Genomic DNA, 16,644 nt, shown 5'->3' with positions numbered 1-16,644 from the left:
AAAGTATCTTGTTTCCTCATTGGTCATTTTGGTCAGGTGCCAGCAAGGTTGTCTTAGCTTCTTAACCCTTTACAGGTGAAAGGGTTTTCCCCCTGGCCAGGAGGGATTTAAAGATGTTTACCCTTCCCTTTATATTTATGACAGAACTATTGAAAAACTTATTATTAGGAAGAAAAAAATATTCAGAACTTTAACAGGCCTTTGCTAATCAGAAAAACTCCACAATGTTGCATCTGTTCTACCAGCAGGGTATCCTTTTTTATTTACAGCACAGGTACAAAAGAAACTACTTTACTACCCCAGCTCAGTTCAGCTGAAACCTTCATTGTTAGGCATTCATCTTGATTCCTCAACCAGTTGCATCAAACCCCAGGTAACTGAGACAATTGAACAACCAAGAAAGTAATGTCTGAAAAATAACATCATGCCATCAAAAGAAGCTGGACTTGCTTGTTCGTCTTAAGAAAAGTTAAAAGCCACATTTAAGTGTTTTTAACAAGGAATCTCTGTGTTGTTCATATTCAGTGTTCCAGTTCAGCTCATTAAGGTACCAGTTCCAGCTCCATAATTAGTTAACACTGAATTGAGTTTTGCACTTGAAGCAGGGATGCAGCCTTTTTTATGATGTATGAAGAATACTGAGTGTTCAGCATTTACTCTGTACAGCAGATGTACAGCATTTACTCTGAGTACAGAATGAATTTTGAATGTTTATAAGTAAATCTGTTAATTGGTTTATGAATAATAATGTAAATTAGGTCCTTTAAGAAACTTAGCACTCAGTCAGACTTTTTTTGTTCTGAACTATATTAACAAACAATGCAGATTCTTTAAGCTTTACATATAGTTAAAATTCACTGTGCTTGGGCTACATTTGGATAAATTAGGTTGTAATTAAGCTAAGTTATTAACTATTGTTGTCGCTAATTATAATTATATAGGGTACAAACAGATTCTGGTCAACAGCTCTAGTTACTATGATGTCAGAGTTAACAGCAAATCATCAGCCTTCCTCCATATCTAATTTCCATGCTACAATTCTATTGGTATTAATGAGTCAGTGGTATGAGAGAGATTGGACTCATGCATCAAGAGTTCTCACTGGGAGATAAATTGTCCCCAGCTGTCCTTGCTCCTTAAAGATTCCAGGGTTCCATGCTGGCTGAGTATATCTGTGCTTGAAAGGCTGTCCATGGCACTGCTGTCTCCACTTCACTGGGCACTAGCACTAAGGTAGTATTGTCTCCCTAACGCAGCCCCCTTCCCCACCCCAGGACCTCTGCTTCCCTCTGCTCAATCTCCCCACATTCTCCTCCGGGTCCTCTAACGGCCTCACTTACTTCCACGTTGTGGCCACTTCCTGCCTCTTCTTGGCTCTCCACAGTACTGCTTTATGGTGTCTGGAGAGTGGACTACGTATGAGGGGGAGAGGGAAACAGACTTGCCCTGGGCAAAATTACGGCTGTATGTGGGGATGAGGGTTGCATTACAGAGACTGGTGCTATGCAAACAGGAGGGCCCATGGTGGGACATAAGGTGTGAGGAAGGAGACCAGTCCCTGAGAGATGCCTCTGATTTAATGGACTGCCCCTGTAGTACTGGTATGGTACTCAGAGGAGCCAAAAGAGAAGGGCCACTGGAAGTCTTTCAAGTGTGGATGTCTTTATACTAGCTCCCCACCCCAGGCCTCTGCCCATGCACAGCTCTGTTCTCCTCAACACAGGACTCCCCTGCCTATTTCCCACCTATCACTCATGTCTCATGCATGTCTCCCTGGTCTTCTTCCCTCTACCCTTGCCATTGGATCTCCCTGTATCCCCTTATTCTCACATTCACACCCTGACACTTTCCCCTACTCTAAACACCACCACAGAACCCTCTTCTCTCAGTAATATTCCTCTATGCTATCACTCACATCTTGATCCAGTGTGGTCCAGCTCGCCTCCGGGATTTTATAGATAGCCACATTTACAAAAAAAAGTTAATATTATCTTTTTCTTTCCAATATAAAATTCTAAATATAAAATATAAAATAGTAAAATTCTGCTTTCATATTCTGGAATGTTATTTGCCAAATTAAATTATATATTTTAAAGGTTTTTTAAAAGATATCCTGAATCCTGAATAACTAAGCCAATTGCAAATTAAGGGCCAGATTCACCAATTGATCTTGACTCATATGTGATGATCTGGTGATGCAAAGCAACTATAAGTCTAATTTAACAGGTTAATGCACACTCGTTGCTTTCTACTGCTCCAGAGTTACCCAGAGCATACTGATGAATCTGGCTCTAAAAGTTTTAAGAAAAAAAGATTTATTGTTGATGGTTCTCATCTTCAAATTATAAGAAATAACATATGGTAACTTTCTTGGGTTTCTGGTTTAGTGTTCATGATTGACATTTTAATAATTAAAAACACCCCACACTAAAAGAAGTTCCCAGAATACACCTGCCCTCCACATATTAAGATGGCACTAAGGTTAACAGTGCATTCAATAATTTAAGATTAAAACAAAACACAGTTTCGGCACCCAAACAATCTTAACCAGGCTCTATAATGACACTATGAACAAACATTGGTTTTAAAAACCAGTTTAATCTACATCCTAAAATGCATTGATCATATGGCTATTACATAGTGTCAATACAGGGCAGTGTTATGGTTGTTCAGGTGCCTTTTCACTGTGCATTTCCATACCATAACATGCTAGGATTTCTTTAAATTTAATCTTATGCTAAAAAAAATAATCTGGCTCAAAATTGCTTCTTTGATCCTCTTTGGTTTATGTAGTGTATCAAGAGTTTTCTACAATTTAAAATAAATAAATAGGTTATCTATAATAATATGTAATCCAGTGCAATATATTCTATCAATAGCTTCAAAAAACAAGAGGGAACATTAGAAGGCATTGCTATTTTACCTTTAGTCGGAAGCATACCAGTCCCAGTGTGACCTCAGCACAGATCTCAAATCGTTTATCCTGAAGTACCAAGTTTTCAAATTCATGTGACAGTTTTACATGCTAGAGAGAGAAAGAGAGCAAAGTCTATATTGTATCAGTCAGATTGGCAAATGTTATTTTTTGATTAATCTGTTCACACATTCAACCCTTTACAAAAACTTCTAAAAAGCCACATACTAACACTCTGTCTATTCATAAAAACAACAAGGAGTCTGGTGGCACCTTAAAGACTAACAGATTTACTAGGGCATAAGCTTCCGTGGGTAAAACACCACTTCTTCATATGCAGTGTTTTACCCACGAAAGCTTATGCCCTAATAAATCTGTTAGTCTATAAGGTGCCACCAGACTCCTTGTTGTTTCTGTGAATACAAACTAACACGGCTACCCCCTGATACTTGTCTATTCATGTTAATTTACATCTTGGTCATAACTTTTAGAGACTTTATAGGTCAGAGATCTTTCTACTTGTCTGGCATTTGTGGCACACTGTATCTATTAAGGCATTTCTAATGTGCTTGTCACCATAGTATCTAGACACCATTGTAAAATATCATTCCAATTTATGGTGTCATATTAATAATAAATAATAGTAATTCCAAGTAATAACTTTTTCTTTTATCCTGGCCTAAAATGGGATTGAAGTGCTCCCCCAACTCCAGTGCGGCCAAGTACATTGTGTGTGTGTGTGTGTGTGTAAAGAAGTTGCTGTTTATTTTAGAAATCAGACATATCAAGAAAAATACCAGTATGTAGATTAGTAATGATCTGGGAAGTCTTAACATCCAAACAATGTCTTAACATTTATTTCCTCCCAAATTACACACACATACACTTCAAAAATTTGTATTAAGGTTGCAAACTGAAAACACACAGAATTCAGGAAATGACAAAATTAAGGTTCTTAGAGCAACTCCACCACTGATATTATGCATGCTCTATATATGAAAGTATATATTTAGCAGCCTAAGGAGCAGAGGTTAAGTAAGGGGTAGTTAGGGTGACCAGATAGCAACTGTGAAAAAACAGGACAGGAGGTGGGGGGTAATAGGCACCTATATAAGAAAAAGTCCCCCCAAACGAGACTGTCCCTATATAAATGGGACATCTGGTCACCCTAGGGATAGTATGTGCGAGCATAACACCCTGTTGGCCTTCCCATCCTTCCAGTTCATCTTTCAAGTGAGGAATCATCAGGTATGGGAATCTGAAGGAAGAGAAGAAGTGGTTGGAACCTCATTAGGGAGTTATATGAACTCCTAGTTTTTCTGCCTGTAGATGGAGCAGCAGCAGCATTTGACAGTAAAAGAATAGGTGTCCTGTTTCTGCCTGTTCTACTCAAAGAGCAGTTCCCTCACCCAATTCTCCCTTTCAATGGACCTACAGGTGCTCAGGGCCTTTGAAAATCAAACCATTGGAGTTACAATTTTTTTGCACACCATGACTACTCCTCACTGAGAATGGTTCGGCACATGTGGAGGAATTGGTTTCGAAGTGCCATAATTTTTTTTTAAGTATCCATTCCACAAAATAATCATGTGTATTTTTGCCTTCCACCCTTTGTTTTTCAAAGTTCAAGGAAAATATCAAACAAAAATATTGCTCTGGGCTTAAGTTAAACGTGGAATGTTTCAGCTCATAAGGAGATTTTCCAAAAGTCATAAACCAGTAAAACCAGAAATTATAGTGAGAGACCTCTTGCAATCTTAATTATAGCTTTCTGATGTTTGTTTCTTAAAATAGACAAACCTTGTCTAATTTAGAACTTTCGGATTATGCACACTGATAGCCTGTGGAATCAGCTGTTCTTACTGCTGTTGCTACTTCCTCCCCACTGTTTATTACATTCATTTGTTCCATCATGGCATGGCTTAAATTAGACTGGATGCTGTTCTGACTACGAATCAAGTCTTGTAAAACAGTAAGACCCCAGTTTTGTCTGAGGCATGTAGGTACAACCAAATATAAACAACAATGGGTTCATGACTGTGAAAGATATAAGTAATATATAAATATATGTACATTATATCTTGTATGGTAATATAAATTCTGTACCCTGATATAACCATATATTCTATGTCTATAGCCCAAATTACACCCCATAAACTCCACAGAACAGGGTGTACATCAGGACACAAGGGCCCTGTACATATATTCTACACAAAACTCCTCTTGACTTTAATGGGGACAGAATTTCACCTGTTCTGTGTTGTATGTGCTTTAATAGGTGTGATATAATTAAATGTAGTGGGCAAAATCTTGAAATCTTTACTTTTTTACTCTGCCCTTGGACAAAGTTCTCACTGAACACAATAGGCATTTTGTCTAAGTAAGAACTGAATAAAAACTTAGTAAAGTGTTCTGGATTTAGCTCATTGTAAGTAGTTTTCACAGAAAACCCCAAATAGTTATTATACATTTTTCTGGATGACATCTCTGTCCGATTTTGCACTAAAGTGTTTGCTAGACAATAAAAATAAAATCTCTTGAAGAAAATAAGCAGAAATCAAAACAAAATCAAAATGGTTGAAGTTGGTACATTCCTGAATGGATGCTATGGAAGTAATAAGAAAAGTTGCAGTACAACTGTGTTTAACCCAAGGGAGAACTTTAATAACAGCAATAATCAGTAAAGACATTGGGGGGCGCCAAATGCTTTGGGTTTTACACAATGGAACAGGAGAGACTACTGTTTATTTATTTCCCAAAAGTTTCAGCATGCTATACAATTAAGTTAATCACAGCTGCCAAAGGCCGGCATTGCTGAACCAGGAAGAATTGCTCATGATTGCTTTCACATAGCATCTCAATCCTCTGAGCAATATATGAAAATTGTGAGAATGAAGCCCTGTCTGTTGAACTGAGGGCATACTCACCAGGGAGGGAAGATCACATACTGTTCTTAGATTCCTGCTATGTTGAGATACAAATGCAGTAGTTATTGAAGGAGAGAAATGCCTTACCTCCAAATTTCTTCCATTTTGAAGCCTTAGTCCTACCATGCTCCTAACATAATTTTAATGTAGGTTTTAAAATTTGATTTCATTTTTTAAATACAATAAACCCTGTAGTTGTTACTGTTTATGGTACTGTTCTTCCACAGAGATTGTACAGTTCCTTTAGAGCATAGGTTCTCAGACTGTGGGGCATGGGCCACATAATGGTGATAATAATGGTAAGAGCCCTTGCTCCTAGCTGGCTGGCCTACCGACAGGTTGTCTTTTTATTTCAAGCTGCTACATTTCCTTAAAAGCAGCTAAAAATATTTGCCTAACATTTTCCAGCTAAGCAACTGCTGTCCTTACCAGGGATATGAAAGTGGCGTGTTCTGGGACTGCAAAAAAAAATGGGGGCTGGTCCATCTGATTGTGAATGGGACAAGAGGTGGTCTGTGTCATTGTGAATGGTGAAGGGAGGCAGTTTATGAGATCATGAATGGGAGAGAGGTAGGCTCGCGAGACACTCTCTTTATTAAGATTTTTTCCACATAGTTTAAAATTTGAAAACCCCTGCTGTAAAGGCATTTGAACTGTCTATGTTAGTTTCATCTGCAAACCCTTCAAAAGCTGATATGGTTTAGCATATTAATGGGAGATTGCCTAAAGTGTTACAGTCACAGTAATACTTGTGTACACACAAACTTACATAGCATCTCTTGTATGCATGCTCATCTCTTCCTAGCCTCCTGCAACTTTCTCCTCTCTGCCTTCTCTGAATATCATCTTGCAGCCTTCCCAGACCATCCAAAATATTATGACCAAAATCACCCTTCTCTCCCGTCATTTGGACCAGGTCACTTCCCACTTCAGATACTATCACTGGTATGGTCTTCCTGTTCAAATTCTGTACAATTCTGCCTCCTCTTTTGCCTGTGCTTTCCACAAGCCACAGCCTGTCTACTGCTGCTTCCCCCATTCTCATCTTGAGGCCACCTTCTTCAGTCTCCCCTCTATGCTTGCAACGGTCTCCCTTTTGTCCCCCAAACAACAACCCTCTTTTTCATTAAAATCCCTCTTTAAACACCCTCCCCCCCCCGTGAAGCCTTTCAATGAAAATTCATTTAATTAAAAAAAAATGGCACTATGAGATTACACCTTCATCAGTGATCTGTAGTGTGATTTTGGCTATGGGTCCATACACAAACTAGAAGCCCTGGAGCCATGCAGGGACTAATTTCCCAGGCTGGTTTATGAAGCACTATCTTGTAAGCTCTGATGTCATGGGTGTGCTGGGCCTGGGCTTGAAGACAACAAGGGGTGGGGAGCATAGCACTACAGAGTGTTTCATGGTGGTGCAGCTGCTCACTGGTAGGTCAGGTTGAGCTGCCTGACTTTGGCAGCCCTCCAAAGGCTGAATGGACCCTCTAGAATCAAGAAGACACAAAAGGTGTCTTACCCACTATCCCCTCCTGCCCTCATATACTCTCCTTTTTCTGGGCTGTGAGGTTTGCATTCACCTCTGCGAAGGGCAGCACACAATCACACCCCAGTGCAGTATTTGTCCTGGTTGTTCAATTTCAGTTGCAAATTTTTGGAGCAAGGACTGTTTTTTCCTCTGAACTGGAATTTGGGCAGGACACCAAGGTTAAACCCTTAATTTTGTGGGGGGAAAAATGCCACAAAATCGTTAACAAATGGTTTTATCACTCATGAAAAAGATGGCATTTCCAAAAAGCACAGTGACCCACAAGAACATGCTCAGGCAAGGGTTCAGTACTGGGAAGGGTGCCATCTACTGAATCACCAATAGCACTTTACATAGCACATGAGGTTTCCCTCTGAGTTCTCAGATCTAATTACTGACCCAGCCCAAGCCTACTTAGCTTATGAAAATATGACTGGAAAGATCACCACCTGAGGTGATGTAGCTGCAGACAGAGAAGAGCAATCTACTCTCTATTCCCTTTCAGCTAGTCCTTAAGCTCTACTGATAGTTTTAAGCAGAATTCAGTGTCCAATATTGGTGAAGCACAGAAGAACTGTTTATTGCAAAAAGTATGTTCGATCCAATTTCTTTTGAAGCTATTGGGGATGTATTTGAATAAATGAATCAGAACATCCAGGGGATCATAGGTAAAAACATGACTTTTAAAAATATACTTATGGAATGGATATAACAGACAGGACAGAAAGCTAAGTTTCTCTACTTGCTCATGACCCCTTTACATGACTTACAGCAACACAGTACTAGCTTACTCTCAAGTGGTTTAAAAATGGACTCATTTCCGCTTTGAGTCTCACATTTCAATTGATTATAGGACAATCCTGAGTGCTCTTATTCATTCTCCTATGCTATTTGCTGTTGCCCTCCTGGTGTCCTCTCCACATCTTGGAATTTACTTCCAAAACACACAATTTTCTCCCCAAAAAATTCTTGGCAGTGATTTCCCCCTGGCCCCAATACACCCTCTTTAAACTCTTTACTTTGCAGTATGTTGATATTCCATTTTGTAAATGATGAGGAGTATAAACTGAAAGGTTTTAGAAACAAAAAATGATGCTATAATTAAACCAAAGTCACCCATGCTCCTATCCCAGGAATATTTTGTTCCTTCGCTGCCTGTCTCAACACAAGAACATGCCAGATTGCAGTGGTTATCCAGTCAGTCAGATACAGATTTTGAAAGCCGCAAACACAGCAACCATCTTTAACTTTAAAAAAAAATACTTTTTTTCTTAAAAAATAAAACTATTTGGAACTAAGGGAGATGGAAGGCAGAAAAAAGATCTGTTTGTGAACAGCCAGTTTCAGGTATATTTTAAGACCATTTTTTTTTTTTCAAAAGAGGCTCATCTCATCTCTTCTAATCACAGCACAAAAAATAGTAGCTTATGGCCTTTTCCCCTGCTACAGCTTGTCATAAGTTGTCATCTCTCAAAATTTCAAACTTTTGGGCTAAATCCCGGCTGCACAAGTGGAATCGGAGTAAAAGAGCTTTTCCTGTGGGCACGGGATGAAATTTTCTAAAGTGCCTAAGTGGCATAGGACCTTATGACTTAGGAATTAGCAAGGCGATTTTTGTAGTAGCAGGGAGGAAATGGGATCCTACTCCCCAAACCTACAAGTAAGGCCCAACCCAGCTGCAAATGCAACTACAGAGAATGAATAGGTGTAGCAGACATGCTTGTTGCAACTACACTGAGCTGTGTAGATCCATGTGGTGCACTGATCCCAAACAAGTTCATTCCCCTCTCCACATTCCAACTCAAAGAGCTGCCACAAAGTTCTACTCCATGGTTTGGATTCTGAAGCACTTAGACGAGAGGAAAGTGATCAGGAACAGTCAGCATGGATTCACCAAGGGAAAGTCATGCCTGACTAATCTAATTGCCTTCTATGATGAGATAACTCGTTCTGTGGATGAAGGGAAAGCAGTGGACGTGTTATTGCTCGACTTTAGCAAAGCTTTTGACACGGTCTCCCACAGTATTCTTTCCAGCAAGTTAAAGAAGTATGGGCTGGATGAATGCACTACAAATTGGGTAGAAAATTGGCTAGATTGTCGGGCTCAACGGGTAGTGATCAATGGCTCCATGTCTAGTTGGCAGCCGGTATCTAGCGGAGTGCCCCAAGGGTCAGTCCTGGGGCCGGTTTTGTTCAATATCTTCATTAATGATCTGGAGGATGGTGTGGATTGCACCCTCAGCAAGTTTGCGGATGACACTAAACTGGGAGGAGTGGTAGATACGCTGGAGGGTAGGGATAGGATACAGAGGGACCTAGACAAATTGGAGGATTGGGCCAAAAGAAATCTGAGGAAGTTCAACAAGGACAAGTGCAGAGTCCTGCACTTATGATGGAAGAATCCAGTGCACCGCTACAGACTAGGGACCGAATGGCTAGGCAGCAGTTCTGCAGAGAAGGACCTAGGGGTGACAGTGGAGGAGAAGCTGGATATGAGTCGACAGTGTGCCCTTGTTGCCAAGAAGGCCAATGGCATTTTGGGGTGTATAAGTAGGGGCATTGCTAGCAGATCGAGGGATGTGATCATTCCCCTCTATTCGACATTGGTGAGGCCTCATCTGGAGTACTGTATCCAGTTTTGGGCCCCACACTACAAGAAGGATGGGGAAAAATTGGAGAGAGTCCAGCGAAGGGCAACAAAAGTGATTAGGGGACTGGAACACATGAGTTATGAGGAGAGGCTGAGGGAACTGGGATTGTTTAGTCTGCGGAAGAGAAGAATGAGGGGGGATTTGATAGCTGCTTTTAACTACCTGAAAGGTGGATCCAAAGAGGATGGATCTAGACTATTCTCAGTGATAGCAGATGACAGGACAAGGAGTAATGGTCTCAAGTTGCAGTGGGGGAGGTTCAGGTTGGATATTAGGAAAAACGTTTTTACTAGGAGGGTGGTAAAACACTGGAATGCGTTACCTAGGGAGGTGGTGGAATCCCCTTCCTTAGAAGTTTTTAAGGTCAGGCTTGATAAGGCCCTGGCTGGGATGATTTAGATTGGTCCTGCTCTGGGCAGGGGGTTGGACTAGATGGCCTCCAGAGGTCCCTTCCAACTCTGTTATTCTATGATTCCCTTTGCATGGCCTCTTTGCTGATTGCTCACCAATGCAGCAGAAACAGAGCATTCCCACTGTGTTTGAGGCCTTGAGTGGCCACACAGCGTATGTCTACACTGCAAAGAAAATCCCATGGCACTGAGTCTCAGAGCCCAGATCAATGGACTCCGGCTCATGGGAATCGGGCAGCAGGGCTCAAAAGAGTGATATAAACATTCCCACTCAGGCTGCAGCCTAGACTCTGAAACCCTCCCCCTTTGCTGGGTTTCCGAGCCCTGGCTCCACTCCATGTAGGAAGGTCTACCCTGCGAATTTTAGCCGTGCAGCCAGAGCTCCAGGCATGAAATTGACCCAGGCTCAGACTCGGCATTGCAGATTTTTCTTTGCACAGAGGACAGATCTACCCACAGAGAACTGCAGTATTTATTCATGTCTTATTTCATTGCACTATGTGACCAAGTGTAGCAAACACAAAAGCTAGTTCTTGTTTCTTTAAATGCTGATTGAGAAATAGTTCTGGCAACTTTAGGGATCCTCTTGTGGCACAAATCAAATGAAACACCAAGTGTAACCCACAAGCTAGTACTGGCTGTTCTTTTTAGAAGGGTTGCCTTGACCAGCACTGAATGTATGAAAACTATTATTTTTGAGATGTTACCGTATGTTTAAATGGAAAGAACCTCCCAAGGCCTGGAATTATACAAATCCTTAAAGACTGACGAGGGGTGGTAAAGTGAGATTAAATTTCAAGAGTTTTTTCATTTGGGAAACTGTTTACAGCTTTGCAATATAATCCATTACCAGAGTTTATAACATTCCTTATTACTACAACCACCAAAAGAAAATTCACCACAGTATTTTCGGGAATAAAGAACGTTTTTTGGAAAGAGGAGGGGAGGGAAATGGGGAAGTGAGGTATGGAACACATTACAACTGCTGTTGGTGAGCATTGGTACAGTTTGTAACAATACTGCAATGTTTACAATCTCACAGAAGGCAACTGACTAAACGACCAGTCCTACCATCTAGATTACTAAACAACAAAAGCTCAATCAGTCCTTGCCCTTGCAGTTCCACTGAGAGAAACAAAGGAGATTTTTTTTTTAGAGAAGCAATGAAACCCAGAGAATGTGATGAGCCATCGTTCATTTCAAATGGAAGAAATCAAGCCTAAATTAATCACTCCACTTACGTGTTCAGTAAGCAAAATTCTACCCTCAATTATACCCAAGTAACGCCACTGAAGTCACAAGTGTGAGGTCATAATTTGGCCATGCGGGGGTTTTTTTGGTTTGTTTGTTTGTTTTGGAGAACTATATCCCACAGCTCTTTCTAGTGCTCAAGGAAATAACATTACACCCTCTCGCCTCCCAGCACGCCTGTAAAGACCTAATCTAAAACATTACAATGAAGTTAAATTAGAAACAAGGAAAAAAGTCTATTCAGAAACATGAAGAGCCACATTCATTCCTGGTTCATCTCCACTGAAGTCAATAGCTTTACAAAAGTGATGCATTTCCAGACATTATAGGAAAACTCTGCCTTCAAAAGGGGTCAATGGGACTCTAAAAAGGCAAGTATTTGCTCTCTGAGCACCCAGGGAAATGTCTGGGAGAAGAGAGAAAGGCCAGGTAAGTTTCTTGAATGTTACTAATAAGGTATTAACACTAATCCAATAAAGTACATGTAATCAACGTGAGGACTTCAACTCTGCCACCAGAAGAATATGAGATTTAGTGCTATTTAAAACCTTGCCAGTAAATTGAATTAATTGCCATCTGCAAAACCTTACCTGAGAGACCAATGCAGTGAAAGCTTCATTAATGGCAAAGTATAACAAACCATGAGCCCATTTTCACTTCAGTAAAAGAGACAGAGGAGATCCAAAATTTCACTTTTGGATTGTATCAGAGGTGATAAAAAGCCAATGTCATTGTTGCCCTCAAAATATGTTTCTCCAGAACATAATAAGGATCAAAATCCCATTTAGATTGTTGTCCATGGAGCCAAATAGAAATTACAAGGTATCTATGCAGAAGAAAATAAAAACTAAACCAAAACAAAAAGCAGAAAACTTCCATTTATCCTTCATCTGCTACAGTAGTGGCATCCGACGCTTTGAGTAGCTCTCTGGCATTTTAGGCAGATGATGGGGCAATATCTTCCTCTTCCCACTAGCTAGTCTGCATAAGGTTCTTAAGGAAGAAAACTGTGACACTAGTCCCACTTTTGCTAAGAAATGTGTGCCCCTGGGAGAGTTTGGCACATCTGTGTCTACACACACTCCCACCAAGAACAGGCAGAATCAGAGGTTAGATAGCTAATTAAATATAAATCTCTACTGCGGTAGACTTTGGACAAGAACCTCAGCTAGTGTAACTGTAGGATATGGCTCTCTATTTTTATCTTTGCCAGCAGTTTCTCTTGAGTTTGAAAACATAAAAGGTATTTTGCAGTTTTACTTTATATTTATAACAGAAGTATGTACATCATACAGCACCATAGCACATGCATTTACAGTGATGACAAACTACCCTGTACAAAGCAGGAATGTCCCCAGTACTTAAGCATAATAAGGATCAATTGTAATCTGTAGGTAACCATATCCTAAAGGCACTTCCATTCAGGAAACACCTGAAACTGTAGCTTCAGTCAAACTAGGTAACATGCCCAGTAAATCATGGGAGCATACACAAATCCTAACACCATAATCCTGACCCTAATATATAATCAATACATACAACATAATAAAATAATAAATGTAGAATAAATACATACAACAACTAAGGCATCAATGAAAAGTCTTGGCTTTGTTTTGAACGATGTCACTAATGTGGCATCTAAAATTCACATCCCCTCAAGACTGTACCACAAGATGATCAATGGCTGTGATCCCAATGATCATAACTGTCATGATAGGATAGGGTGAAAGGCAGGCCCTCCCATGAACTGGGCTGTGCAACAAGCTTTGCTTATGCATGCAGGTGTAATTATGCAGAAGGCACATAGATGTGGATTCTTATTAAGCCCCTCTTCCCTTCCCATCCCCAACACAAATTTTCCCACAAAGTAAAAGGAGGTCACCTTACGGACGTACTCCTGTAGTCCCTTGACTCCATACATTCTAAACACAAACCACATTTTCAGGGAACGAAATCTTCGGCCGAGAGGGATCTGCCAATGCTGCAAGCAGAAGGAGTAATGCATTTGAGAAGGAAGGGTCTCCATGTCAGAAGACATGGTTCCAGGTACAGCCAGTTTGGCATAGACCATTGTTCAAGCTTTCAGAGGCTCCCTGTATAATAACTTAAGAGATAGGTCAAATCAGGAAAGATTATTCTGGTACTGGCAAATACACTGCCACAGTCAACACCCAACTGTTTAAAATGCAAAAGTGGAAAGGAGAGCAGGTGTCAGAAGATAGTGATCATGAAACAAAGCACATATTGCTCTTGCACCCAAAACTCCCACTGAAGTCTCCACAAGGTACTCAGCACTTGTGAGATAGGGCACATAGACAAACTTACCATGAAGGGTCCATATAAAGAAATTTTAAAAAAATAAAATAAAATAAAGTTTTAAGAAATAGAAAGATTTTCATTTTAGGAGAAAATACATTTATAATTAGTTTTTAAAATAACCTATTATGCACTATGGTTTGAAGAAAATATCTTCACAAAGATTCCTTCTCTTGGCCAAGCCTAGAGCTTTCAGTCAGACACAGAATCATAGCAATGTAGGGCTGGAAGGTCCTTGAAAAGCCATCAAGTCCAGCTGCCTAGACTGTGGCAGGACTTAGTAAATCTTGACCATCCTTGACAGGTGTTTGTACAATCTGTTTTTAAAAACCTCCAGTAATGGGGATTCCACAGCCTCCCTTGGAAGCCAGTTCCAGTGCTTAACTACCCTGATAGAAATAATTTTTTTCCTAATATCTAACCTAAATCTCCCTTGCTGCAGATTAAGTGCATTACTTGTTGTCCTACCTTCAGTGGATATGGAGAACACTATGTCTTTAAACCATGATTTGAGGACTTCAATAGCTCAGACATAGGTGAGAGGTTTATTGCAGGAGTGGATGGGTGAGATTTGGTGGCCTGCATTGTGCAGGAGGTCAGACTAGATGATCATAATGGTCCCTTCTGACCTTAATATCTATGAATACCATGTTCTCTATAACAGCCCTTAAAATACTTGAAGACTGCTGTCACATCCCCTCTGCGTCTTCTTTTCTCAAGAATAAACATGCCTAGTCTTTTTAACCTTTTCTCATAGGTCAGGTTTTCTAACCCTTTTATCATTTTTGTTACTATTCCCTGCACTCTCCATTTTGTCCACATCTTTCCTAAAGTGTGATGCCTAGAACTTGACACAGCACTCCAGCTGAGGCTTCACCAGTGCTGAGTAAAGTGCTGTCTTATATATGAGAATCCTCTTAATACACCCCAGAATGACATTAGCCTTTTTCACAGCTGCATCACATTGCTGACTCATATTCAATTTGTGATCAACTATAACCTCCAGATCCTTTTCAGCAGTTATTCCCCATTTTTGTAGTTGCACATTTGATTTTTCCTTCCTATGTGAAGTACTTTGGAGAATTCTTCTGAATTCAGCAAGATTAAATTCAATAAATACAAGATCAATTTGTCAAGGTTGTTTTGAGTTTTTATTCTGTCCTCCAAAGTGTTTTCAATCCCTCCCAGTCTGGTGTCATTGGGAGATTTTATAGGCCTTCTTTCCACTCCATTATCCAACTCATTAATTACAATATTGAATAACGCTGAACCTATGGCTGACCTCTGTGGGATGCCACTATATAAACCCTCCCAGTTTGATGGCAATCATTGATAACTATTCTTTGAGTATGGTCTTTCAACCAGTTGTGCACCTACCTTATAGTAATTTAATCTAGACCACATTTCTTTTGTGAGAATGTCATATAGGACTGTGTCAGAAGATGGAAATTAGGTTGATTTGGGATGATTTGTTTTTGGCACATCCCTGCTCACTATTCCTTATAATCCTAACGTCCTCAAGGTGCGTACAAACTGATTGTTTAATAATTTGTTCCAGTATCTTTTTAATAATTTGTTCCAGTATCTTTTCAGGTATTTAAGTTAGGTTGACTGGTCTATAATTCCCTGCGTCCTCTTTGTTCTCCTTTTTAAAGATAGATACTATATTTACCCTTCTCCACTCTTGTGGGACCTCACCTGTCCTTCAGTAGTTCTCAAAGATAACTGCTAACAGTTCTGGGATTGCTTTAGCTAGTTCATTGGGTACCAAGGATGAATTTCACCTGGACCTGCTGACCTGAATACATCCAATTTTATCTAAATATTCTTTAATTAGTTATTTCCCTTTTTTGGCTTGCATTGCGTACCCCTTGTTGTTAATTGGTATAAATTGGTACCATCGCATCCTTTTAAACAAAAGGTTTAAAAATAAATAGGGACTGGAGTTTTAGATTTTCCTGGTTTGGAGAATTATCAAGGGAACAGCAAGTTGAGCCTCTTTCACAGAAGAAAGAAGCTAACTCTGAGTTACTATAACAACAATTAAAAGAAAAACATTTTTAGAAAAGTTACCATGTATAAATCAATATTGTTATTACTGAGGGCACTGTACTTACCCTGTAATCTGTAACAAGCCCTGTAAGTTAAAGAAAAAAATATTTAAATCTGTTTACTGTGATAGCAAAAAACAGTCTGCTAAATGATATGAAATATTTTTATATTTCATTGCCACCATACACTTGGCCATGATGCTGCAAGGTTCTCAGTGGTGTTGAGTACAATGGCAATTGCGGGCACAAAGTACTCCTCAATTGGCAGAATTAACCAAACAGATTTCAAAAGGAGAAATCGGGCTCTCCTTTCTGTTATATTTGGGATCATGTGAATGATGACATGCCAAACACCCTATTTATCTTCCTGTTGTAAGGAGACACTTGTCTGGGAAGTATCCAACAAAACACCTTTCAGTAATTTGACTTGAAACAGAAGTTCACTTCCTCAAAGTAGAATCTGGAGAAAGTGTGGTAACAGGTCACCAATTCATCACAGGATCTGTGTCATAAAACTGCCATAGTCTTCACATGGGGGAATTGGAAATATTTTCAAGAAGGATTTTATGCTGTTGATCACCCCACATTGCTCATTA

The 16,644-nt window shown here is 39.9% G+C and overlaps 1 protein-coding gene across 2 annotated transcripts in view; it reads right to left on the bottom strand.

The window, feature by feature from the left end:
- DDC (dopa decarboxylase) overlaps positions 1-16,644 on the bottom strand; it is a 116,926-nt gene that overhangs the window by 15,118 nt on the left and 85,164 nt on the right. For both annotated transcript variants that reach the window (XM_073332727.1, XM_073332726.1), the window contains 3 exons: positions 16,115-16,134; positions 13,564-13,662; positions 2,924-3,025 (listed from right to left, as the gene is read on the bottom strand). In XM_073332727.1, coding sequence (XP_073188828.1) covers positions 2,924-3,025; positions 13,564-13,662; positions 16,115-16,134 — 221 coding nt within the window. The remainder of the gene's footprint in view (positions 1-2,923; positions 3,026-13,563; positions 13,663-16,114; positions 16,135-16,644) is intronic.

The sequence above is a fragment of the Lepidochelys kempii genome, chromosome 2 (assembly GCF_965140265.1).
Source record: "Lepidochelys kempii isolate rLepKem1 chromosome 2, rLepKem1.hap2, whole genome shotgun sequence".
NCBI lineage: Eukaryota > Metazoa > Chordata > Testudines > Cheloniidae > Lepidochelys > Lepidochelys kempii.
This window is presented reverse-complemented; position numbering and strand designations above follow the sequence as displayed.